The sequence below is a fragment of the Nelusetta ayraudi genome, unplaced genomic scaffold (genome assembly GCF_046127955.1).
Source record: "Nelusetta ayraudi isolate G7.1 ecotype Tasmania unplaced genomic scaffold, CSIRO-AGI_Nayr_v1 ptg000010l, whole genome shotgun sequence".
Taxonomy (NCBI): Eukaryota; Metazoa; Chordata; class Actinopteri; order Tetraodontiformes; family Monacanthidae; genus Nelusetta; species Nelusetta ayraudi.
In genome coordinates this window covers 942,346-969,841 of record NW_027466060.1, presented here as the reverse complement: position 1 = coordinate 969,841, position 27,496 = coordinate 942,346, and the positions used below count along the sequence as shown (strand labels likewise).

At 44.6% G+C, this 27,496-nt stretch overlaps 1 protein-coding gene across 1 annotated transcript; it reads left to right on the top strand.

The window, feature by feature from the left end:
- The first annotated feature begins 1,926 nt into the window (after positions 1-1,926).
- On the top strand, positions 1,927-27,032 carry sgsm1a (small G protein signaling modulator 1a). The gene is made up of 25 exons (XM_076019522.1): positions 1,927-2,050; positions 2,207-2,250; positions 7,737-7,812; positions 13,159-13,321; positions 13,509-13,661; positions 13,747-13,814; positions 15,005-15,150; positions 15,962-16,099; positions 16,191-16,315; positions 16,934-17,001; positions 17,071-17,234; positions 17,616-17,751; positions 19,213-19,339; positions 19,868-19,932; positions 20,454-20,599; positions 20,788-20,916; positions 21,000-21,182; positions 21,772-21,843; positions 22,056-22,901; positions 23,405-23,529; positions 23,990-24,072; positions 24,156-24,265; positions 24,380-24,476; positions 24,801-24,968; positions 25,508-27,032. The coding sequence occupies exons 1-25, from the start codon at positions 2,032-2,034 to the stop codon at positions 25,594-25,596; spliced, it is 3,540 nt and encodes a 1,179-aa protein (XP_075875637.1). The 5' UTR covers positions 1,927-2,031; the 3' UTR covers positions 25,597-27,032.
- The last annotated feature ends 464 nt before the right edge of the window (positions 27,033-27,496 follow it).

Sequence of the window (27,496 nt, the reverse complement as noted above, 5' to 3'; positions counted from 1 at the left end):
ACTTATAAAAGCCCAGTAGTGGTTGGACTGCCTGGTGTCCTGTGACTTGGCTCTTAACTGAAGCCTGGGAAATGACAACATCTTTTACTTGAACAAAACATACTCTGTTATTAACATACAAACATACTGTTTTATTGGCTCCGTAAAACTCTTGGTCCTTCACACCTCCTCATTTCCTCAGATGCAAGATGCCTGACGAGTAGTAAGCAAACAGCTGTGTTGGGGCGGGGGGGGGAAGCAATGGTTGCTCAGCAGGGACCCTGGGTCCCTGGGGTCTAACTACCTAAGCACAAACAAAGCACACAACACTGGCCTTCTCCAACATACAGTCCTGTCAATGTGCATTGGCACACACGGGCAGAAGAACATCAGACTGACAGGAGCCTCTATCGTGTTCCGTGGTGCCTGTCGGAGCCCGTCGACTCTAATCATACATGGACATGTGCATGATGGCCCTGGCCCGCAGCACTGCCAGCAGGCAGACAGACACCGATATGGCCCTGCATTGTTGTCTGTTAATGTATTATTCTATTATGTTTTCCCACATGCATTCGCTCACAGTCATAATACCTCTTAATCTCTTTCATCTGATGACCACATTTCATTTGCAAGAGTTGTAATAGAACAGAAATGATATTAGTTTCTATTGCAACTATGTCCCTGTTTTTGCATCCTAGGTTTTACTTGTTATTGTTTTTGCTGTTTCTGTGATTGTGATCGACTGACCAAAACATCAACACTGATGCTTCTCCATTGAGAAATAAGCAAAGGCAGGCTGTACATAAGAGGCCGTGTACTGTTTACTGGGGGCAGAAGTCCTGGCGTGCAATTCAACAAGGCACACTATTACTTCACATTATCTAAAGTATGTGTGTTGTGAGTCATTCAGGACAGGGAATCCTCAGTTGACGACGATGCTCGAGTGGGAAAATGACAGATTGAAGAGACATGCGGTGAGGTTTATGATTCAGGACCACGTCTACTATTCCAGTTATGTTGGTTGTGAAACCGTGAAGAAAGCTTTGGGGAGGTCCGATGGTGCTCCTCTCACTCTGTCATCCCGAGTTATCCCCCAATCCTTACACCAGCCGATGCACCTGACAGCTTGGACCTGCAGGCACATGTGCACCGGTGGCCTGCAGGAAGTCAGCACCCCGGCGCACTGAAGCTTGGCAACCTCCTCTGTTTATACTCTGACTCACATGGGTCCTGAATGTCTTTGTCATCATCAAACCATAACAACCTGGTAAGCTCCCTTTGAATCGGAATTGCATCTTACAAAGTAGATGATTTTTTTTTTTTTCAGTTCTCATTTTGGACATCAAAGTTAAAGTTTCTGAATGATGAAATTGAACATTCTGCCGGGCGGTTTTCGAGGGAAGCTTTAATTTCTCCTCCTGCACTCTGGGTGGCCTGTCCCCGCTAACTGGGGTTGAAGGCAATGCTACAAGTTGCCAGTTCATCACATAGCGATAAAACAGCCATTGCCACTATGGTGGGAAACACACAGTTAGAGGTTGAGGATTTAGAACGTTAGAGAAACATTTGTTTGGATAATAAGTGTGTGTGTGTGTGTGTGTGTGTGTGTGTGTGTGTGTGTGTGTGTGTGTGAGAGAGAGCGAGAGAGAATGATGAATTCGCTGCTGTTCTTCCCAGATATTACCACAAGATGGCGGTAAAGTGTTATCTTATGCTATCTCTCGTAACATCACTAGTATAGGTGTTTCTTGTGCTCCATTTTTGTTGTTGTTGTTGTTGTTGTTCCATCTTTCTTTCTTGCAACCAGCACCATGACTAAGACTTAAGAAAGAACGTGTCATTCCAACTGACACATCATCGTGTCAAAGTAACTGACGGCGATGTCGTCTGTCAAAGGGTTGAGAGACCGCACCGCCGAGTGACGGCCGCCAAGGCCGCTGTCTCTTTAAGAGGCGTGCGCGCGTTGGGAGGTGGAGTCGTGATCTCGTCGTGTGCACGCGCGGCGCCGCGCGCTCAGCTGAGCTGGGAACAGGGATACAGGACACAGCACCCATGGCAACAATCATGGCAGGTGGGAGAAGAAAGATACGATGCATGCGGGAAAAAAAATACCTTATTATCGCCAAAGTCTGTCTGGAATATCGAGTGTAGAGCAAGCAAAAAACAAAACAACTAAAACAACTAAAATTCAAACATGTTGTGTGTGTCTGTTCGTGTTGTGTTTCAGAGGCAGAGACCCGTCAGAAGCTGCTGCGCACCGTCAAGAAGGAGGTGGGTTTCTCTTTTCCTGTCCTTCCTCCCGACTCCAGCACCTGCTGACACTTTAGTGTGACTGTCTCACTACCTGTGCTCAGCCCTACGCTGCACGCACGGCCTGACAAAGTGGTGACAAACACACAGACTTTGGCACAACTGTGGATGGATGACACGTCTGGCTGCGCTGCCGGTGCTGACGCAGAGTCGCCCCGGGTGCTTTGTCTGACTGACTGAGAAAAGACAGAAAGAAAGAGCAAACTTGGAGGAGGAAATAGCTAAAGTTGTCATTGCACAGCGTTGAATGCGGTGTTGTGACAGGCTGAGTGTCTCCTGCGTGAGTGCTGCTGCTGCTGCTGCTGCTGCTGCTGCTGCTCGGTAATAACCTGGGCGGAGGAGCAGCAGACTGTGTGCAGTCAGTGTGTTTGTGCCGTGTGTGGCAGAGCAAACCATTAACCTTCTGCCGAGCCATTTGTTCCTGCTGCGTGTGCGTAATGGGCAGTGTTGGCCTAGTAATCTATTACAACGTAATCCACTACTGTAATTAAACTACTTTTTTTACAGAGTAATGTAACGGGATTACCCTGGCAGAAATGGTCATTATATCACAATTTCTCTATCAAGTAACAATTCCATTACTTTTGTGAAATATTTTGCAAGCTAAAAATCTCTCATTATCCACAAAATGTCTGAAATTTAGAAAAAACAACTGAAAACAATGATGTCGAGGATTGCTGATGCAGCCATGCATGCAGCGTCATTGGTATGCGACGGCACACCAGAGAAAAGAAAAGGCAACAGAAAAAACAGCAATTGCGTTTGATAGCGAAAAACCTTATTTTGAGTTGAGTTTATCTTTTTTTTTTTTAATTTGCTAAAGTAATTAGTAATTGATTAATAATGAAACAAAGTAGTCCAAGAAGTAGTTAGATTACGTTTTTAAGGAGTAATGAGTAATCAGTAGTTGGATTACTTTATAGAGTAGTCCCAACAACACTGGCTCCACAGTGTTGAGTGGTGATATCCACAGTCTATGGAAGCTGCCCTGCTGGGTCTGTTCAGCCCCACCAGGCCATCATGTCTTCATCATTTGAGGCGATTGCAGCTCAGAGGAGATCACATCTTTCATCAGCCGCCTGTTAAAGTGACATTTAAACCCCTGACAGTTATTGCCAGTTGCTAACCTTTGAGGAAAAGACAGTGATATTTCACTCTTGTCATTGTAACGCATGACAGAAAAAAGGCGCTCATGTTGATAATCTCGAAGGCCCCAGTATGTGAGATTTAGCAGCGTACGATGGTGAGAAATCATATTGCAAGCATTGTTAATGACAGTCTGTGTTTTATGATGTCTAACTAGGTCTCACATGTTTCTCCTTGTTATACCTGTTTTGATGTCAGGGTAAAAATCGCTAAACATCTAATTGAGCCATGTTCTGAGCTGTTGTAGAAACATGGTGGTGCAATGTAGTAGCCTCTCTTTAAGTGGACCTACTCTTCAAGCAAAAGTTAATTATTGAATATAAACAGTGATTCAAGTTTTTTTTTTGTTTTTTTTTTTATTTGAAAGGTGATGATTTGTTGATTGCTATTTGCTCATTCCTTTGAAAAAAAAAAAATCCTAGAACCTAGTGCTAGAGGCACAAGTATCCAAATGAGCATCTTTAATTCAACAAACATTGACTTAACAGCATGCTTTTAATTGAATGAATTGCAACATTAAGAAGCTGCTTTTTTTTTTCAGAATGCGTTTTGCTTTGACAAATGTCTGACGAGCTGTCAAGCCCCTGCTACTTAAAAAAACACAAAAGTATTTGCGCAAGCTAACAGATATTTTATATTCCATTCTCGTTTGGCTGTTTGCCAGGAAAGTTCTCTCCTTGCAAAAATGCCAACAAAAAACAAAAATGTCCCAGACACGTCCTGCTTCTGGTTAGAACTCTACTGATGCAGTCACGCTTCTCTCCTGCCAGTACCTCCTGGCCGTCTTATCAGGGGAGAACAGTCCTGTTCTACAATTAAAACTGCCTGCTGTGTGAGCCGACACCTCGTTGAGAGTCTTGCGTGGCGGATCCTTTACTTGCTCCCGCGAACATGGCCTCCAATTGAACTGACGGAACGCCATGATATCACTTAATGACGCCAATCATTGAGCTAGCGCTAACCAAGACTGTTTGATTATCTTATTTACACCCTAAAGGTCAGCGTTGTTTGATTCTACTGTAGCATTTTTCTCCCCACTGTGTTGTTTTTCCCATCGCTTTGAGGAGGTGGCACCATATGGTGCCTTTATTCTGCGCCTTCTTCTTCTCTCGCTCGCTCCCAGTCCAGCTGGTCATGTGCCACCAGTTTGCGCCGGTGTACCTGGACGCCGGCCACCAGTTGGTGAACAGAGAGCTTTTTTTCTTCTGCCTTTGATACGGGAGCCCCGTCAGTCCGTCCCCCCCTCTTATATGCTGCCCTTCACCGTGCCTCTGATGTTCCGCTCCGCCCCTCTCTGCCTCATTGTGTATCACACGCTTCGCATGGGCGCAAATACACACCTGTGTTTGCTAAAGGAGAGGGGGAGGAGGTGGAGCGAGGTGGCAGGAAAACACACCGCTGGGATGGCAGCGTTTACTCACCCGTCCTGCTCTTTAGTAGGAGTTTACTCACGGCGAAGCCTCCAGGCAGCAGAGGCCAATGCAGCCCATCCCTCTTCTTCTCCTCCTTCTTCTTCTTCTTCTTCTTCTTCTTCTTCTTCTTCCTCCTCTTCTTCTTCTTCTGTGGTGTCATGCTGGCAGAGATTTGCTGCACGTTGTTAACATTTATGCAATCTATTGTTATATTGAATGGTGTAGGCCACTGTGTAAACAAGGTGTTCCCTGTTGTTTGGTATAGGCTTCGTAATGAGTCATACTGATGAAAAGCATATTTCTTTTGACATTTCTTTTGTCACGCAACAAGTGCGCTACTTTCCTGTCATTTCGCCACAGCAACATCAGGGTTTTTCAATATGGGCTTCCAAAAAAAAAGGTGCAGTTTGTGTGTTTGATTCATTTTCTCTCTGGCCACACGTGACTGTGAAAAGGTTGAGGATTGAGGATTCAGGATTTGGGGAGTAACAGCAGTTCCGTCAGAGCCTTGGAAAGCAAATGCTCCTTATGTCTTCTTTGGACGGAAGGATTATCTCATTTTTAGTAACAACATAAAAATTAAAAACTGTTTCCATATAGACAGTGTGCTGCAGTGTGTACATGAGACATCAGCGCTCACAAGCTTGTGATGCTATCTGACAACATCCAACCAAACAGCTCCGTGGTCGGATTGAATTTTCAGTGCCATATCGTAAGAATTACATTTTTGCAGGTTCTCCCCGCTTAAATTAGCAATGCAAATCCCCTTAATTAGGCCACATAAATCTTTCAAAGTGCGGGCTCACAAAGTGGGTTGATGGAGTCTCCAGAGTGCTCAGGGAAGGGAGAAAAAAACCCATCAGCAACCGACTGACAACCTGTTGTGGTCGCAAAGATTTGGTGCGTACTTTGTTGAGGTCCAACATTGACGCATGGCACCGCGTCCACGTCACGGCGTCAACACCTCTCCGAGCCGAGATTTCACGGGCCCCAGAGTTTTTCCTCCCCATTTATGTCTTCCCATTGTGCGCTGCGGCCATTCAACAGCGGGCGCAGAGGTGATGAATAATGAAAGGATGGGCGGATGGGGTTTTCTCATCTCGTGGCTCAGCTGTTTACACATCCTTCATCTCAGAGGCGCTAAACAGACGCGCTGCAGTGCCGTGCAGGATGTTCCCTGTCAGTACCGTGGACATTCTCCGTTGTTTGCGTGGTTTAGTTAACTGAGCGGCGGCGAATGAACTCGTTGGCACCCCTGCAGAGCCCAGAGAGAGCAGGCTGCAGTGCGGCGCTCGCTCGCGTCTGGGGAGCTACTGTAAGTTGGAGAGTTGGCGGCGGGCTTGCGCTCGTGTCGGAGATGAATGGCTGTTGTTGATTCATCTTGTTAGACGGAAAGTGATCCATCGGCCGGCTCGCGGCTGGCGACGCATGCCGTCTCCATGGAAACCTGCTGCTTGTCTGCACGTAAGACGCCCGTCACGTTAAGTTTCCTCGTACGCCCCCCGAGACCGAGGAGGAGACTTCATCCTCGGCTGGGCGAAGCAGCAGCATTCACTGCGCCGCGTGCACTTAAAACACTGATTTGTGTGTGAGTGTGTGTGTGTGTGTGTGACAGAGAGGGAGATGCTCTAATGAGGGACGCTGTCTCTGTCTGACAGGCTGCATGAATCACTGCTGATGCTGCTGAAGATAGCGGTGCAGACAGGCCTAATGTTGATAATGAAGGCAGCCCCAATAATTAAAGGCTGCCATTTTTGCAAATATTTCTAACCAGCTTTCCTAGATTCCAGTGATTCACACCCAGTACAGGATGTACTGGGTGTAATCAAGGTTCTCGTTCTCTCTTGAAGGTGATTCTTCTTGGATTGACGGTGAATCAATGGCAATCATTGAATAATAACCATGTCATATTTGACCCTCAACTCCAGGTCAGGGTGCACCAGGGTGGTCTTTTTGCACTGAAATGTAAAAATATTAATCGTCCTCATATTTGTCCACACTGATATTTCTATCAAGCCGTGACTTCTTCCGCTGACCTCGCCGTGAGCAGCGCAGGGTAAACGCACCATCGCGCCTCTGGAACATCATGTAACCCGGTGGAGCTGTGAGAAATCCGGCCGGGGGGAACCTCGCCGCCGCCGCAGCCCACACTGTCAGCCACTGTTTGTGCAAAAGCTCAGTTGGCTCTGTAATTTGCTGGTCATGGACAGGCTCATTTCAACAGGAAATTGCAGCCGTCTGCGCCGGTTCTGTCCGGAGGTCATATCGGCCACGCAGACGGCAGAACAGTGGCCCCCAGGGGCCGACGTCTCCATGGTCACCGCGGACCATTGATTATCCGTCTTCTTAACTTTTGTCACATTGACGAAAGAAGAGTCACAGCGGTAGAAACTAACTCTGTGTGTGCGTCCTTGTAAAGTACAGAGTCCCCGTTTTGCATGAATAGGACGTAATCAGCGTTTGACGTCAGCGAATCAATTGCTCCCATTGAGGATTACAAACTGTTCGGGTCGGCGGCGGCGGCTCGGCACGCCTCTCCTCCCATTTCTCCGTAACCCTCCGACCCACCGCCGCCGACGCCAAGCGTACCCCGACCGTTTCCCAGTAGAGGTGCACAAGTGGTGACTCATCCGCCAACTTAACATGCACTCTTCCCACTCAGTCTTCTCCGTCTTCCTCTGAACTTTGAAAACGGCAGTTCAGCCCCCCCCCGAGCCCCGCGCTTGCCTCGCTGCCGCGTCACGGCCCCGCTGTCGCTTTTATAGATCCTTGTCATTACTCTGTAAAGCGCTACACGGCCGCTAAGCGCGCCTGCCACACGTTTGTTTGCCCCACTTGCGTTTACACTAATGAGTGAGTCACCGGAGCATCTGCCGTTATCTTTCGCAGGTGAAGCAGATCATGGAGGAAGCCGTCACGAGGAAGTTTGTGCACGAAGACAGCAGCCATATCGTCTCCTTTTGTGGTGAGTAATGGAAAAGGGTGACTCACTCAGTGTGTCTATAAATTACTCCCAATTTTCTTTATTCATTTTTTTTTTTTATGAAGAGTCACTTCGCACATAAATGCCTTTCACACATTCTTTCGCATTCCCGTTCACAGCTGATTTCAATCCAGTGGGTTGCAGCCTCAAACTTTTAGCTTATCAACTAAGAGCATATGCAGTATATAGTCTTATCAGTTGGTGGGTAAAATGGCATTAACACACACACACACACACACACACACACACACACATATATATATGTATACATATATATATATATATACATGTGGTTCAGTTGTAGTAGTGTAGTTTAGCTGTCTTAATACAAATACTCTGTTGGTCAGTTGTTATGTTGTTCAAAATGTTATGATTGCTTTAATCTTCAGTATTGCTTGATTAAACTTGTCCACAGGCTAGCCAAATACACCACAAAATTACATTCACACTATAATTTGGGTTTCTTTGAAATCATTTTTTTTTATTATTATTATTATTATTGTAATCCAGCTGTTTACACATTGTTGTAAAATCTGACTCCTGGGTGAACTGGCTCTCTGACGTAACCTGTGTACATAAAAAACAGCATGAAGTCCTACTGTGTACAGAAGGGGGGGGGGGGAGAAAGAAAGAAAATGGAGGCCACAGATGTGTCATTTTATTTTTAAGTTATTGTGCCCAGGAACCAGGTTGAAGGTAAAGATGGGAATGAAGAAAAATAAAATGTTCAGTCCAATTATGACCCATTTTGTTGGATGAGCTACTTTTAACCCCAATGGTTGGTTTTGCCTCTGCTTTAACTGTCATGAGGAACACTGCTCTGGAATGATGTAAAAGTCAAAATGAATTACAAATTCAGGTTACTGTCACCTTTCAAAAATCCGATCCGTATCTGATATAGAACCACACATGAAAGGGTTTCAAATCCAATTTGAGAAGATCAGATTCATTCATGCTGTTCACATTGCTACTTAGCAAGACTGAGATCTAGGTCACATAAGTGGTTGGAAATTATGAGGTGACTTGTGTGTAAGCTGTGTGAAGCTGGCTTCTAAAAAGTTTCATCTGATTTTTGCTCGTCTGCAAAATGGACCGCCTGAGAGGATAGTTCTATTCATCAGAAAACACACGTGTGCTGAAATTAAGATGAGGCCAGATAATTAGGTCCAACACACACATTTTAACCTTTCTGCCTACAGCAGAACCAGATAATGAACAAAGGACAAAGAAGGTCATTGAAGGTGAGACGGGTCATACTAGGAAGTGGCTGCGGACTAATGAGCTTCTTATCCCTGACATCTACATGACTGCACAGGTTGTCATTGTTATTCTTAACATATATATCAGCATTTGCAGTTCTCAATGGTTCAGTGAATGAGAATCATTGACAAATATGGCCATTACTGCAATAATGGCCAAAGGTGTAAAATATTGAATATTTGAAACATGAAACCTGAAAAGGGAATCAATGATTCATGCTGCATTATTAATTACGGGCAAAATGTTAGTTTAAAAAAAAAAAAGGCACCAGAAAGGTATGAAGGTCCAGGTTTTCACCTATTTATTTATTTTTTGGTCTTTTGTCCCTTCTCGTGGCAACAAATGTGCGCAGTGTGAACAGGCTGCCTGCTCGGAGGAGCTGCTCACACTTGCCAGATGTCTTGCTCAGAGCTGTAATCACTATCAAGTTATTTTTGGGGGCTTTCGTGCGAATGTTGACTCTTAGCTTGTAGGAGGAGTGTAATTCTGAGACCGAGGAAGCCAAGTGTGCAGCAAACAATATTCATTTATCAGGATAAGTCATTTACCAGTAGTTTAGTGGCTGGGACTGACTCTGGATGTGATTCAACATGAAAAAATTGCAGAATTAAAATGAAAATTATGAAGTGTCATAGGTATTGCAGGTACTCCCCGTCCCTGGTGAGCACGTTTTGACAGTATTTACAGCCAGTATCGAAATACACCATCTGTTGAACCGCCTAATTCCCTTTGGGAAAACTCACCGGACACCCCGAGGAGTATCTTTGCCGGACAGCCATCGCTGGATGAAAACCTTCACGTCTCCGTTTTCATGTTGAGCCAGATTTCTCCGCCTCCTGACGTGTTGCTCCTGAGGCTCTTTCATCCGCACTGTCTTTGGAGATAAGAGAGCGGTGGAGGATGGGAGAGGCCGTCGGCCTGCTCACCCGGGGGAAAATTATCCTCGGCCATCACCGGCCAGGCACACTGTGAACTCTAGACGCTGTGGGGGATGTGCTTGAGGGGAGGATCGGGCACTCACAGCTTTCATCATTTCCAGTAGTGCATCTATGAGACGGTTCTGAACTCGCTTAGGACTAATTTCACCAGACGCATGTATTTCGGGGCATTTTGCCATTAAGTTATTACAGTGGATGATCACTTAAAGGTCCATGTTCATGATCCGCCGTCTGCTTGATATAATTTAAAGTGCATATTACACTGTCGGATGAAGAGCCGAGTCTTGTTTAGACACAATGGGTTGAAATCAAAGTATCCAGGAAAGTCCACAAAAAGTCTTTTCAGAAAGAGTTGAGCAGTTTGGTGCTTTCATCAAGAATTAAACAAGAACCAAAGCTGCTGTCATTTGTTTTGTTCATAATTCAGTCTACATTCTTGCACAGTTGTCAATTAACCTGTTGATCCGTGAACATCCATGACGTTTGCCGCAGAAATCAGTTTCAATATCAATGCTCTGAACGAGGCTCAATGCTAACATTATTACACAGCCAAGTTTGAGAGAACTCCAGTCAGAGAGGACATGCAAGTTTCACTGCAACTAATTCAATACCTAAAATGGCACATTGATGGAACAAGCAGCCCTGGTCATCCGTATGTTGCTGTCCAAGAGTCTCTTAATGCACTCGGTTGCCACAGATACGGGATGATTAAAGGCAGTTTAGCCTGTTAGCTGTTGAAGGCAGGAGGGAAGGCCGAGCCCAGTCTTCCTGCCGTTGCGATGCTCCTCATCAACACATTTATTTGTTTCTGGTTGAAAATGCAGGGGAGGATGGGATTAAATATTTAATTTCATTAGACATACCCGGAGAGCACAACTTTACTTTTTCCTCCACGCTGCTTTCTGTCTGGTACTGAATCATTTATGTTGGTTTTATTGTGTGCCTCCCGGTCGCCAACACCAGTTCTGGGGTAAGTTTTCTTTCTGACAGTCGAGGAGGCTGGTGACAATTGCAAACAGATTTCTCGCTGGAGGACACAACCTTCAAATCTTTATTGGCTTTTGTAATCTACGACTCTTGATGAGGAGCGTTGCCAGTGGTTGCAGAAGTGAGATTGCTGTGCTTTGCCACAATGTTTTGCTTCTTTGTTCGTTTTTTACTTTTGTTTTTTTTGGATGAAGTAACCAGATTCTGAAAAAGACAGCTGGTCCTGTCCTCTTATTATAGTTGTTAAGAACTGATCACGCATACGTCAGTCAGGTTAAAGTGACGCCCAGTGTTGGTGGGCAGAGTCAAGGAAGTCACAGGGTGACAGCGGGAAGAAACAGGAGTGGAGAGGGTTGATTAAAAAAAAAAGAATTGAGATGCTGATGAGTCGCCGCCGCCCCTCCCTGCGCTCGCCTCTCCCAGAGCTTGCTCCATTCACACGGGGTTGCCATGGCAACCCTGGCCTGACCCCATGCAAGCAGAGCCACAGGATTAGCCCTGAAAGACAACTCAAATGTCAACACTGCTCCAGGCGCTGCCACGTATGCCTGGGAGAAAGGTGGGGATAAGAGGGGTGTTATTGTGCAACTGTGTCATCACGTCGTCTACCTGTGTGGCCTGACCACCGCCGCTCATGGCAGCTTGTGCACTGCATGTAGACATGGTCCCGTTACAGCACCCTGCCATGAGAATAGGAATACAGTACAGCGATGATGTGGATGTGGGCAAACGTTGCTGATTCTGTTGCTGAAAAAGAGAAAAGAAATCTTGCAATTCAAGGCAAAACCCTGTGCTGAAAAAAACCCTGTGCTACTAAAATATGTATATGTGCATATATGTATACATACATATATACATATATATGTATATACATATATCTACTGCATATATAAATATATATTTACTTCTTTAGTCGCTGCTATGCTGCTGTTTATGTACTTTGTTGTAGGCTTGGTACATTTAAGTAGCATGAAGACAAAAAAGGACCTGAATCCGACGTTTATTATTATTATTATTGTCATTGAAAAAAAGAAACACAGCAGTGATTCCTGATACAACGAAATGTTGCCTGGCTCAGGAGTATAGCAATATTTCTACTTTATGTAATTTAAAATAAAAATATAAAAGGTATAAAACATCTGGGGGTAGAATGGTGGTGGAATACAAATTAATAGAGTAAAAAAAAAAAAAAAATGTATAGGTCCCAAATCTCAGTTCTTAGCCCTCCCTATATACAATCTGTATTCTTGAACTTAACCACTGCCTTGTCACTGAAACAATGAAAAAATGAGTCCCCGATGGAGGAGTTGCTGCGATCCCCCTTCGTGCTGGCCCTCCACTCTGTGGAGCTTGTATTTCTGCTCTGCTGCTCGTGGCTCCAGAGCTGGTGGAGCTGATTCATTTACTGCAGCTACCTTATCAGGTCTGTGATGGACATCTTGGCATTTTCCAAAGAACAGCGGTCCCACTAGGTCCATCACCAAATGAGTTTATAAAGCTGAAGCCAAAGACAGTTTTGTAAATTGCACAGCCGTGGCCTAAAGCAGAGACAATGCTGTGACTCCACTACTGACTTCCAAAAATCCACTACTGTTTTCAAAGCTACATTCAAACTAGATCCCAGATATTAAAATAAACATTATTTAATTAATAATTAATATTATTGGCAGCGGATTCATTTATATACGTTGTCCTGAGTATTATTAAACATGTTCAACATGACACAGGGCACATTAACCAAATGGCAAACTCATGAATTTAGTTTAAATCAGTGAATAGAAAAATAATCATATCGCATATTGATATTAATGCTCAACTACTGGAATGACCAAGGCCTAAGCCCCAGAAGGGTTTACAAGTGTCAGTAGGAAAGTAAGATTGATGATATTAATGTTTCTTAATAACTTTTACAGTGAAATATTGTGAAGTATATAATGTGATCATTAAATCAAAGAAAAAACATTAAAAAAAAAACCCAGAGGCATCATTTAATCATATTAAACATATCAGTCACTGTCCTTGCTTGTCCATCCATCCATATTCTTTGACAGCTCAACAGTTTTGCATCAAATGTGTTTTGCAGTTGCTCTTTGTCATAAAGCACGTTTGTCTTTTTTCCTTCTTTTTCTTTTTGGAACCGCAGCTGCGGTGGAGGCGTGCGTTCTGCACGGACTGAAGCGGCGGGCTGCAGGCTTTCTGCGCAGCAACAAGGTGGCGGCGCTCTTCATGAAGGTGGGCAAGAGCTTCGCCCCAGCCGAGGAGCTGTGCAAGAAGGCCCAGGAGCTGGAGCAGGTCATGGAGACAAAGTGAGAGTCGCACGCGCAAGGACACACATGCTCGCTTGTCCTCCGCCGAGGTTCAAAACAGACATGAAAGCCTCGGGGGAAAAAGCGAAAACGCTGAAAAGAAAACTTGAAAGGCCCTTTGTTCTTCCCTCTTGTTTTTGTATGCTTTCATGATAAGCTTACACGCTGTTTCTCCCTCCCGACGCAGGCGCAGTCAAAGCCTCCAGAGTCAGGACAGCCTTCGCAAGATGCCCCGGCTGCCCAGCCTTGCCCCGCAGGGAGTCAAGAACCTCTGGATCCGCACCGCCTTGTTCGAGAAGGTGCTGGACAAGATTGTTCTCTATCTGGTGGACAACAGCAGGTACAGTAACTTTGTTTCGCGAGTGCATTTCATGTTGACTTGTCCTTGTCCTTTAGAAATGATCTTTAACACTTTTGTCCTCCAGCAAATACTATGAGAAAGAGGCTGTTCTAATGGACCCTGTGGACGGACCCATCCTCGCCTCCCTGCTGGGTAATTCTACAAATAATTCACCAGGGTTTTTGCTATAAAGTCTGTCGAACAAACTTAGCATAGATTTTTTTTTTTTTTTTTTCCATTTTCAAGAAGTCCTTGATCCTTTGTTGGATATTGCTGACACTTTTTGGCTGGTGTCATGGTGATGCTGTGGTAAGCATCGTCCCATCACAGCAAAAAGGTCATGGGTTTGATCCCAGGCCTGTGGCCTTTCTGTGTGGACTTTGCATGTTCCACCCTGTGCTTTGCGTGGTTTCTCTCCCGCTACTCCAGTGTCCTCCCACGGTCAAAAAACATGCACGTGAGCTGAATTGAGAACTCTAAGTTGCCCTTATAAGTGAAAAAGTAAGTAGATATTTATTTTATCTACGCGGCCTTCTGATAAACTGCTCACTTCTCCAGGGTTTAACCCCTGCCGCACTCAAAGGCAGCTGGGCGAGGCTCCAGCTACCCTGAGTGCAGGAGAGGCAGTTGTGGAAGAAGGATGGACATTTTAAATTATGGATGCAGTGTGTTCTTTTGCTTATGAATAACTAGTCAGGGGGGCTTATTAGTGCAAATCCAGACAGAAACATCTGTTTGCCTCCTTGTTACACCAGAGATGTGCAAAAGGAGGTACTTGTGTGCTGAATGAACATGTGCACAAATCCAGATGGCACTCAGGCTATAAAATCTTGCCGACTCGCAATCACTTCTAACAATTAATATTTAATACAGCCCTGTTATTGCTCTCTGGCTTTGTGGCTCACAGCCATTTATCAGCCCTGTTCTAATGAAAGCCAAAATAAATCATAAATCTCAACATTTCCTCTTCACTGACTCACCATCATTATCGCAGTCCCTTCGCTTCGTGCACAATAAGGATTGTGTAGCAGATAGAGAGCATAGCACATACTTTCATCTACACCCTCTTCCGCGCATATGGAGCAGTCATTCATTTTAAAGTTGTAGCGCCCGTCCCTTAGTCATCGTTGTCGTTGCTATGATACTTTGGGGTTTTTGCCCATCCTTCTTTGAGCCCTTTGGAGATTGAGGCCTTGAGGGTGGAGGAGTGCAGCAAAAAGCTGAATCACACAGACACTGAAACTGAACAGCAAAATCCATGACGCCTACACCAAGCCAACGGTAAATAAATCAGGCCAATTATCAGAGAGGCTCATTTGTTTTTCCTTCCTCTCTTTTCTCAGTGGGACCATGTGCTTTGGAGTACACCAAGATGAAGACGGCTGATCACTTCTGGACGGACCCGTCTGCGGATGAGTTGGTGCAAAGGCATCGCATCCACGGCGGCCACTGCAGACAGGATTCCCCCACGAAGAGGCCGGCGCTGTGTGTGAGTTCCAACGAGAGGCGGAACAGCAGATTATCTTGCAGAAGAACCGTAACGCAGCATTACATTTGTTAGAACAAGACGTTCAGCTGCAGGAGGAGTTTCAGGATCCACATCACTTCTCCAGACGCCCCATATAATGTTGAGATAAAAAAAAAAAAAAAAACTAGCTGCTAATTATTTATGTGAAAAAGTCTGAATTCCACATGCATCCTTTGGTATACTTCATCAGTGCGGTACACTAATTGTGTGCCCCATTATTTTCCACACGGGGACCGTGTTTTCCACATAAGCGCTAACCAACCGGTAGTAATGTAGCTTTTTTTTTTTTTTTTTTTCACTCCCACCTCTTTGTCATCTTCGACCATATTTTTAACAAAATGTTCCAAGCAGAGATAAAGACAGGATTAACAAAATTTCATCACAGACAAACTCACTCGACAATGTTAATGGCTCATTAAAATGTTCTGCTCCAGCCGGGGGCGTGTTATCTTTCTAGCTCGTCATCTTTGCTCTGCGTTCTTTCATACTCTGTTTTTACATTTTGCATGGTATTTATTGAAATATTATTATGCATTTGATATTAAGTATCTAGTACACATGCATGTGATTTGAAGCCTTCTATCCTATCTCTGACATTAACTTAAATCTCGTTGGTTTTTTTTGTTATCCATCAGGCGCTGGCAGCAAAACCAAGCAGGCGCACAAACAAACGCTTTATTTCCTATCTGACAGCGAGGCTGCGAGGCATCATGCGGATCAGCCCGAGTGTTTATCTGATTTGCCAGTTAATTTGAGTCTGTGCGTCCTGCAGATCCAGAAGCGACACTCCAGCAGCAGCATAGACGAGCGCCCCTCCCCCTCCTCGTCGGCCCGCGAGTACGTGGAGTCCCTGCATCAAAACAGCAGGGTGACCCTGCTGTTTGGCAAGAACAATGTGCTCGTACAGCCGGTAACTGCCTGCTTCCCCTCCGCATTTCGCACAAGAGTCGAGGCCATGCGCGAACGCTGGGTGAACAGGCGTGCTCTGGTGGCTGTTTCAGAGGGACGACATGGAGGCCGTGCCGGGTTACCTCTCTCTGCACCAGAACGCCGACGTGATGACCCTGAAGTGGACGCCAAATCAGCTCATGAACGGCTCCGTCGGAGACCTGGACTATGAGCGCAGGTGCGGTACGACATCCGTCTGCAAATGGCTCGGTGTTACGGCGATCACGCCTCTGTCCTCTGACTAATCTTGCCCGTGTTTGCCTGACTGAGCATGTCGTTTCCATTCCAAAGACACATTTAAACACTCTGCACTCTGCCGTCGGCTTCTCCTGCCTGTTTGTGCAGCTAGATAATGCAGGTTGTTTGCGTGTGTCTCAGGAGCTCAGCGTGCATCTGGTCTGATGGGGCTTATTTTCAGACCACCGGCAGCTCAGCCCATCGATCTATTGACTGAGATGCTCTCCGCTCTCCAATCTTTTTGAATTAGCTAACTGTGTTATGATCCCGCATCAGTGCGTGGGTTACTCTCACCAGAAAGATTGATTATTGCATTAGCCAAGTGTTTGCCTGTTAGAATCTAGAACCTCTTTCCATCTGTTAAAGTCTTGCTGCACACTTTTTATTCCCTACATTATCATTCCGAAAATGCGTTTGCAATTTATCAACAGTCTTTTTTATTTTTTAATAAAAAAAAGGCTGTTGATAAACCAATACGTGAGCTATGTAGTGTTGTCATACCACTCTGTGTGTTAAATTCTGCTAATGGACTGGACGGTTTTTTTTGTTTTTTTTACAGTGTTTACTGGGACTATGCCATGACGATCCCTCTGGAGGAGATAGTCTACTTGCACTGTCATCAGCAACGTGCGTTTGTCCCAAATGTCTCCAAATTGTCTCCAAATGCCAGTGACAAACTCACAGTTCCTCCTGCAGTCGACAGCGGCGGGACGGTGGTGCTGGTCAGTCAAGATGGGATCCAAAGGCCTCCGCTTCGATTTCCAAAGGGCGGTCACCTGCTCCAGTTCCTGTCCTGCCTGGAAAACGGCCTTCTTCCACACGGCCAGCTGGATCCTCCTCTCTGGTCCCAGAGGGGGAAGGTAGGCATGAGTGAGCCCAAAAGAAATGCTCGTTCAGCCCTGTCCCATCAATAAATCAATAAAAGGACATTAGATTTGGGTGGCAGATCCGCTGCCTGGTGACAAATCTGTGACTTAATGATCTTTTAGCGTCACAATAGAGGCCTCGTTGTAATGAATGGGTGCTCTTTGCAGCCGCTGGGAAAAGCAGTGTGTCTCCCGCTCCAGTGGGTAATTAAAAACTCCCCCGCATGTTCAGCCCAGCGCTAATGAGCTCACGCACGGCATCGCTTGCAAGTCGGACTCCGCGAGGATGCCACCGGTGGGCCAAAGTGGAGGTGGCGCTGTCACTGGCAACAACGGTGGTTGACGATGACTAAGCCGTTCCGTTCTGGTTTGCAGGGCAAGGTGTTTCCCAAGCTGCGAAAGAGGCTTCCTCAGGGATCTGGATCGGCCGACTCGGTCTCAGACAAGGAGGAGGACGAGGCCACGGACTACGTCTTCCGCATCCTCTTCCCAAACAGCCTGTCGGAGTTTGGTGAGGTGCCTTCCACAGTCGTGAATAAGTCACGGCTCAGCGGTATTGCACTGAGCAGTTACTGCTCAGCAGAGGTGGGAGTAAGTCACGCTTGTGCAAGTCACAGGCAAGTCTAAAGTCTTAACCTTGAAGTCTCTAGCAGGTCCCAAGTCACTGTGGTGAGAATCAAGCAAGTCAAGTCAAGTCATTGCTCAGGTCAAGCAAGTCACAAGTCAAGTCGTACAAAAATCTCATCATCTACCCCAGTTTCCACATTAAACGTAAATGAGTTTATATGACGTTACGTTGATGTTATGCATATCTTAAACCTGCCGTCGCTTAATATTTGCATTTATATCAGCAAACGTTAGCTTTTTAGCTAATTTGAGCGTCCAATAAGTTAAGACAGTTTTGTTGCACATTTTATTGAGAAGACATACCTTACTTAACCTTCTAGCCACGTTATGTTTAAGCGATGTTAGTATTCGCAAACGTTCGCTTTCTAACAGTGGTAACAGTTAGCTCACTCTCATTCACGTAGCTTACCTTTCTTTGTGGGTTTTGTAGTGACAGATGAAGTTGTGGTGGTTGTGTCACTGTTTTTTTTTGAACTGTAGACCTTGGATACCATAATCCTTAAACTCAAATTGAATTAGTCTTGGTCTGGTCGTCTCCCCTGCTGCTCATGTGTTGATCTGTTGACCGGTGGTGGTCTGCATGCAGCATGCATTGCACTGTAAAATCACCCGATAATGTTTCAAAATAAAACACATTTTCTAACGTAATCTAAAAAAAAAGTTGCAAAAAATGCAAATATTAAATTTTTAAAAGTCAAATCCTTTTGAGTCATGTGTCTCAAGTCAAGTCAAGTCTCGGGTCATAAAGACCAAGTCAAAGTCAAGTCGAGTCATGCGACTTGAGTCTCCCATCTCTGCTGCTCAGTGCAATATCTCCATTAGACCAGGGACCCCTGGCTGCGCCCACGGTACACCCCCCTGCAGGTTGTCACTCAAGACATGAACGATGCCGCAATATTATCACATTCTCAGCCCATTTGTCAGCTTGTCTCGCCTCAGTTCACTGCATCTAATATCCCGCCGACTCCCCCGTGGCCTCAGGCTGACTTTATTGACAAAAGCGATTGCCTGCCATCTCGTCTTACATCTTCCCTGCCACATTATAGGACGGTAACCTTTTAGCAGCTGATGGTTGACCCACTGCTCGATCGAATGGGGCTACACCGCTAATAGGTTCAAGTTTGATTAATCCCTTTCTCTGCGTTACAATTGGATTTTGTGTGAGTTTGGGCGTCGCTAATGTTTTCCAAACTGATGCACAGGATTGTTGAATGATACTTTTCTCACAGGTCAACAGTGACTTGGTCATACAGTATTTCCAGCTCTGGTCAAAAATAGCTGAGAAGCGCAATGCAGATAAAGTTCAAAGATCAATTAGTGAATGGAGTTTGCATCTGTTTTGCAGTGACGCCGCCAGACTTGATGGACCCGGGATCCACAATGTGGCATCCCTCTCACAGGAAGTCTTCGTGCTCCTCTTGTTCTCAGGGAAGCTTCTCTGATGGAGCGGCCAAGGGGTGCAACCACGAGAGGTGAGGGAAACTATGTTGAGACTGCAGCAAAGAACAAAGCTGCTGCAGTTATGTGACCTTTAGTCGACTGATGACAGGATGCATTCAAGGAAACTAGGTGAGAAGGCAGTTAGGTGGAAAAGGTGGAAATCTGATTGTGAAACCAAAAGCTGTCAGGGTGTTGCTAGCCTGCTGGATGGCAACACAATAGCTTATCATTTATATGTTGAAGGTTAGAGCAAGATTGTTCCTCCCAAACTGAATATAGATTGTCGGAGAAGAAATGATTTTGTCTTTCTTTTTGATTTATACATCTAATGAAATTTGAGCCAGTGTAACATTAGTAGCAACATTAGCAGCACAACCACAGTAAGAGTCAGATCTATGTTTCACCATTACCCAATGGGATGTATTTTACTTCACGTTTGGGAGATCAATGTCACGAGAATGTTGCTTGTCTATTTCAGGTTTATGGAACCAAAAAGGTTGGCTGCTAAACAATGCAAGGTGTTCTTTAACTCCAGCTCTCCACTCTGTATCTCCCGGCAGGGCTCCTCTAAAGCTGCTGTGCGACAACATGAAGTATCAGATCATCTCTCGGGCATTCTACGGCTGTATGTGAACCATCCTGCGAAACAGTTGCAGCTTTACACATTATATCTGTGTTTACCCTCAGTTTAGAGGTCAGGATACAGAAGCCAAAGTGTCCTCTTTTTAAAGGTCCAGTGTGTGACATTTAGTGGCCTCTAGTGGTAAGATAACACACAAATAAGATAATGCTCACCTTAGTGCCTGTTTTATCACGATGAAATCACAACTCTCTTGTACCAGTGCTTTGATGCCAGTGTATTGATGTCAGCAGATACATATTCTGCTTTAGATACGCTCTTAGGTAAATATACATGTTTTTTTAAAATAGCAATTAGAGACATAATACTTTGTACAGAGTTGTCAAACTAAAAAGATTGATTTAAATGTTCCTTTAACCTTAACTTCAATTTAACTCTTAACAAACATCTGTTTTATCCGTTTTTTTCTTCCACTTTATTCCATCATTGCCATTTGATACTTCAGCAATGTTGTGCATTCTGACCTTCTGCAAGGGCACTCTGTCATTACCGCTGTCTTCAACCAGGGTTGGCGTACTGCCGTCACCTGTCGACCGTGCGCACGCACCTCTCCGCGCTCGTCAATCACGCCATAGTGGAGCCGGACGCCCCGCGCGACGCCTACCAGGGGCTCACGGCAGACGTGTGGCAGACCTTCCTCCAGGACTGCACAGTGAGCAGGACGCTCTCATGGCACAGCAATAGTCACAATCTTCTAAGACTTTTAAAATCTACTCTCACGTTTGGCGATAAATCATTATTTCATTTCATTCTATATTCAGAACAGTTATCCAGTGCGTTACTATCCATAAGTCAACTAATGATCAAACTGCCAACTGGAGATTGTGGTTTTTTCCTCAGACATATGAGGAGAAGGAGCTGCTCCGACTGGTCTACTTTGGTGGCGTAGAGGCCTCCCTGCGTAAGGAGGTGTGGCCTTTCCTGCTCGGCCACTATCAATTTGGAATGTCAGAAGCCGAACGAAAGGAGGTTTGTCTCCTCCAGCAGTCATTGCACAAGAGGCCCCTTCCGCCGTGAACTCCGAGGCCTGATCCTCCTCTGCTCGCCCTCAGGTGGACGAACAGGCCAGACTGAGCTACCAGCAGACCATGCAGGAGTGGCTCGGCTGCGAGGAGATTGTGCGACAGCGGGAGAAAGAGCACCATGCGGCAGCATTAGCCAAGTGCTCCACCAGTGCCAGCATGGACAGTTCCAGTCAGAAGATGGTCCACCTCGACTCCACTGTCAGCAGCGAGGTGAAGCAGTTGGTCACATTAATAATGAATTGGCCACAGAGCGCTGCATTTTGCATGATGAAGAAGGATACAGCTTTCTTAGCTTTTAAAATGAATGTGTGATGGTGTATGCGTCTTCAGTCTGGTGATACCTTCACAGAAATAAGGAAAGTCCATCCTTTACTTCTTGGGGCAATTAATCTTGTCTCTAATGATTAATCAATATCTGGAAAAGAGTATTTCAAGAGACCTCAAGTATACTGTCCCTCTAACTCCATGGCGGTCTATGGGTCTGTACGTTAGATAAATGCAGTTTTTAACGTTAAACTTGAAAGAAAAACAGCATTCTAAAGCTGTATTTATAAGCAGTGTGCAGAAACAGCTGACAGGACGTGAAGCCTATGGGAGATGCACAATCCAATATTCTCCAGACTTGATTTGTGATGTAAATCTTGTTTTTGTGGCTTTCTTCTCAAAGTTTGCCAGAGGGGAAGATGCTGAGTCACAAGAGAATCGGTTTAATATAACAATGGTGAAAGAAATGGCTGAATACTTCACATTTATATAACAACATATTGGATGTTTTTTTGTTTTTGTTTTTATGACATAGTCCAATTCCTCCCAGAGTTCAGACAGGCAGAGTCTGGTTTGCCTGCAGAGTGACTCCAGCAGCAGCACTCAGGTAACCCAAACTATATCACAGCAACTTTGAAATATAGTTTGTGTTCAGAGGCACTGACATCCTGATCCCAATGCTAACGATGCTCAAATAGATCATGTAATCTCATTTTATTTTTTTTAACCAATCTTCCACACTTTGGTTCCTCTTGGTTCTTCACATCCTCCCATTCCTTCCCCTGGAGTAGCCTGCTTCCCTTTCGCTTGTTCTTTCAGGTGTTTGAGTCCATAGAGGAGGTGGACCAGATCGAGATGGAGCCCAAATGTGAAGAAGCCAAACAGGTGCCAAAGATGCCCAATGGAGCGCTGCAGAACGACACCAGCTCTCCCGACTCGGGCCATCCCTCGTCCCGCAATTTCTCTGTCACCTCGGGGCTGTCGGACGGCTCTCTGAGCACAGAGGACAGCGTTGCCCACGAGGTGACGCCGAGGTCTGCAGCTGTGACTCAGAGCCTTAACAAACCTACAGCGGTCAAGACTGGAAGTGTGGCTGAGGACAGTCCGGAGGAACACGAAGTGAAGGAGGAGGAGGAGGCGGCGGCACCGGTAGTGACTAATGCTGCAGAAAATACCACAGCGGTAGGCAAAGGCGCTAGCCAACCTTCGGAAGAAGGAGTGGAAGAGAAATCCAAAATCAATGAAACTCCGGAGGGGTTCGGAGCAACGCAGGCGAGGGAGACAGACGAGTTAAAGACCTCCAAACCAGAAGTGCTTTCATTGGCAGCAGAGAAGGAAGAGCAACCCTCGGATCACTTGGCAAGAGAGAGCAGCTTGGCCTCTCAGAGAGACGAGGAGCAGGACGTGACCGAGTCGGATGAGTCGCCCTCGGCCATAGAAATGGAGGAGATCCCTAAAGCCAAAGTTTCCATGGTGCCTTGGAGCAGGAAGGGATTCTGTGAGGCCACGTCCCTCTCTAACATGGAGCAGGGAAAGCCCAGCGCGGAGGCCACACAGTCCGTCCTCTCTGAGGGGCCCGACACTGAGAGCTTCTACACCAACTCGGTCTCCAGGTCTGGGAGCACCAAAGGGGAAGCCCCTTCTGGACAGTCGACCGGGTTCTCTGTAGGCACCCTTACTTAAATCTACCTAAACTAAGGGGGGCAAATGTTTTGGTTTTGTGCAGGGATGCAAATTATCGATTAATTCATCAATTGATGATTGTAAAGTGTAAGGAACACATTATTTAACCTTTAAATAATGTTGAGGGTCCAATGTGACCAATGTTTATATTAAAGAACAGTGAAAACACCCTAAACATTTATCCTCTGACTTTAAGTTGGCTTCTAATGGGTCACAAGTAACTTGTTCTAGGTATACTATGACCAGCACAGTATCTACAGGTGAACTGCTCTTTCCTGCCACTACACTGTTATAATAATATTAACTACCCGTGTAAAAAAAAAAAAAAAGATCAATTAATTGCGACTAATTCAATTTAATCTATTAGATTATTAATCGTCAATTATCCGATAATTGATTAATTGTGAACATCCCTGGTTTTGTGTGGGTTTCTTGTTATTGTACATTCCATTATTCATCCCTCACTGTTTTTTTCTCTATTTTAGCAAGAGCTTTTAGACCTGTACACCTTGAATCTGCACCGTATTGATAAGGATGTCCAGCGCTGTGACAGGAACTACTGGTACTTCACTCCGGCCAATCTGGAGAAATTGCGCAACATCATGTGCAGGTATTAACACCAGCTATTCTCACAGCCATTTTGTCCTCCTGTATTCATCAAAACTAGGTCAAAGGGCATGGCTTACAGAATCAAATACAGTCCCAAAGACCGTGATAAAAGTGTTTTCTGTTAGATGTTGGCAAGATGAATGAGTGAAACTTTTCAGGTTTTCTGTGAGGATCAGGTCAGAGCAGAAGCAAATCAAGGCTCAATTTGGATTTTTGGACTTTTGAGAAAAAAAAAAAGCCTAGATATGTATTGCAGTACTTTTATTCAACGGTAAACTTTTAATAAAAAGCAAGACAGCTCGAAGTAAATGTTGTGTATTTTACATATTCCCCGTTGTTCCAGCAACTTCCTGAACTTGTGGTGCTCTTTAAAATTAACATCAGGTGCTCTCTTAGTATCGACATTCTGGATTTTTCTCACAAAGCTTGACCGTTTTGTTTCCTTCCGTTGCATGTCACAGTTATATCTGGAGGCATCTCGACATCGGCTATGTTCAGGGCATGTGTGATCTGCTGGCTCCCCTCCTAGTCATCCTGGACGACGGTGAGTCAACTCCTTCTCTGTTCCGTGTGTTTTTACAGAAGAGTTTGCCCGCTCACTTGCTCATCCTAGCTTCCGCCTTTCAGAGGCCAAGGCGTTCAGTTGTTTCACCCAGCTCATGAAGAGAATGAATCAAAACTTCCCACATGGAGGGGCTATGGACACTCACTTTGCCAACATGCGCTCCCTCATACAGGTGAGTCAGCCTCAACAAAGGTCTGCAAACATAACCACTGGACCCATTTATGACCACAGCCAGTCTTGTTTGTTTTGTTTTTTTTGTCTCTGATCCTCCCCATCTGCCCCAAAGATCCTGGATTCTGAACTTTTCGAGCTAATGCATCAGAACGGAGACTACACTCACTTTTACTTCTGCTACCGCTGGTTTCTCCTGGACTTTAAGCGAGGTAAAGTAACAGTATGGTTGGAGAGAAAGTGTTCCAATTACAGAGGCAGGAGTTGTGCTTCTCGGAAGGATATATGTGAGGATCAAATGCCTTTAAGCCGAACCGCTCTGCAGCTCTCTAAATAGACGCGTAACAAGTGAATACGGCTCGGGAAAAGGACTTAGAATGCAGCTTTTCATGAAACTCTGCAAATGAATTGGCTCTCAGCTACAGAGTAGCTCAGGCAAACAGTCCCATTATCAGTGTACAGACACACACTGACCTCTCAGGACCTTCATACAAATGAGGTTCGTCTACCTCGGCGCTTTGCGCTGTGTCTTCCAGAGCTCGTGTACGACGATGTGTTTGCCGTCTGGGAAACCATCTGGGCAGCCAAGTGCGTCTCTTCCAGTCACTTTGTCCTCTTCATCGCCCTGGCGCTGGTGGAAATCTACAGGGACATCATCCTGGAGAACAACATGGACTTCACGGACATCATCAAGTTCTTCAATGGTAACAAGTGCAGCTTCAAGATAGATATTTGCCACACCTCCTCAGACTGAAGACAAATTATTTTTGGATCGTTGAGGTAGGTTAGTCCCTGTGACGTCACCAGGAAGCTGAACTGAGGGGAGGGAGAACGTGAAATAGGGACGTGCAGTTTCAAACGTTGCTGTCAAGAGCGCCCCCTGCTGCACAGCAGCCTCTAGCTACAGATTGGATTTAGCAAATGGCTTTAAACGGCCCTGGTTGTGTCCTCAGTGTGAAAATGTGAAGACAAAACCTACACGTGCACAGCAGAGGTCTCATATCCTGCAATTTGCTTCAGTTTTGAAACAGGTTTGTGTTCTGGTCAGTGTTTTCTAATTGAAACGATTAAAAGGATTCTCACTGGCTTAATAGATGAGAACATGATCACATGAGGTGACATTTATTAAGCAGTAGTTCAATTTATTTGCTTGTTATTTTTACCATCAATGCAATTTTTAAACATTGTGCATTTTTTCCACGTTGAAGACTGTAATTGCGTTTTTCTTTGTCTTGTTTTTCAGAAATGGCTGAGCACCACAACATCAAGCAGATTTTGACCCAGGCCAGAGACCTGGTGTGCAAGGTGCAGATGCTGATAGAGAACAAGTGATCTTACTTACTGCTTAATGTTCATTGCTTCCATGTGAAGTGCAAACAGTTGTAGCAGCACAAACATCGATACACATAGATATCAGCATACACACACACACACACACACACACACACACACACACACAGAGTCTTTACAATCAGTTTTCTGCTGAGCCTTAATGACTGTATGACCAATGTTGTCTTTTGTTGATGAAAATAATATAAGCCCTCACGTTTGTGTACCTTTACATCAAAACAAGTCCGTCACTATCAATGTCTGAGTGCCCTTATCTCAAATAAGAATGGGTTTAGCTGCAATGAATTCAGTTGGTTTTAACTGAACTTATGAATGAGAAGGACAAAACATAGAATGTTGGTACTAATTATTACCTTAACAGTCAAAGTTTACATGGTTACAATCATATTTTAATAATAGAAATGTATTTCTATCCCTTAGCTGGTCTCATATAAGTTCTTAATGTACTTCACACTGTACTTTAAAATATGCTCATATTTTCAACTGATTTAGCTTTTAGCAATATGTGAGTGATTTAGCCTCCAGAAGTGGTTTTATTGGTCTTAGAATTGCCTCGTCTGCCAAATAGTATGTCTTTATTTGTTGTGTGTGAATTGTACTGTACTGAGAGAAAAAAAAAATGTGTTTAAACAATGAGGACCATATTAAAACTTGTGAAACTTCCAGCCGTCATCCAAGTAAGTGAAGAATGTCTGGGCAGGGAGGGAGCAGGCAGAAAAAGGCCCTGGTTTGATTGCTTTCGTTGGTTATTTTCCACGAATCAGTGAATCGCTGCATTTTTGTACATTTTGCAGTTTACCCATCTGGCTTTTCGTCTTGTGTAGTCTTAGTTAAAAAAACAACAACAAAAAACAAACAAACTGAGAAGACCTGGTTTGAGGTTACCAAACGCTAATGAAAGTATTAAAGTAAAAGTTACTCAGTTAAAGGTAAACAATACCAAACTTTGACATTATACTACAAGTGGCTTGATTATGCGATTAACAGTTTTGTTGTTTTGGCATGTTTGGATATTGTGAAGACATACCAGTATGTTTGCTTTGAACCACCTGAACTCATACTCATACTGGCTTCAGTTATTTTTGTTTTTTATTCTGTCTCGGCTTTTCTCTTAGTGCTGCCTGATGAATGTAATGAGATGAAATACTGTGCTGTTTGGTGTTCCTTTGTGTATGCTAATTGCTCTCCTTTGATTTATACATTTAATTTATTGTAGACTTTTTTTGTATTTATTTATTGATTTGTTCAATTTTCATTCACATGCTTTGTAAAGCTGATATTTTTATTCTGTGGCCAGTTCAGAATATTTATTGTAAAACAATTAAATTCTATATTAAGAGTTGATATATATTATGTATACTAAATGGTATATGTTTTTATAATGAAAAATAAAAATGGAATAATTATTTTTCCGAAAAAGAAAACGTGTTCTTGCCTAAAATAGTCAACATGCATTTTTGAAATGAAATGCATGATCACACTGAAGTGCTTTGTACCAACAGTTTACTATCATGACTCAGGATCTCAGCATGGCAACATGTTAATTCATAAACGCCACACAATAAAAACATGAGACAAAATGTAGTGGTCCTCGGAGCGCGACTCGTTGTACCACCAAGTAAAATGTTCACCAGCCATTAATTATTTCAGCAGCATCAGGGCCCCTTAACACTGCCCCCACTCATATGTAATTTAGGCCTCACATTGCAAAGTTATTATCAAGTATTGCGCAGAGTCAGGGCTGTATTTAGCAATGAACTGCTGAAACACTTCATCCACACAGATATCCCAGTAAGAGAGCGAGGCCAAGGACACGCAGACATCAGGTAGCACAGCAGTGGGTTAGCTCAAACAGGGCCCAGCACAGCACTCACAGCTCACT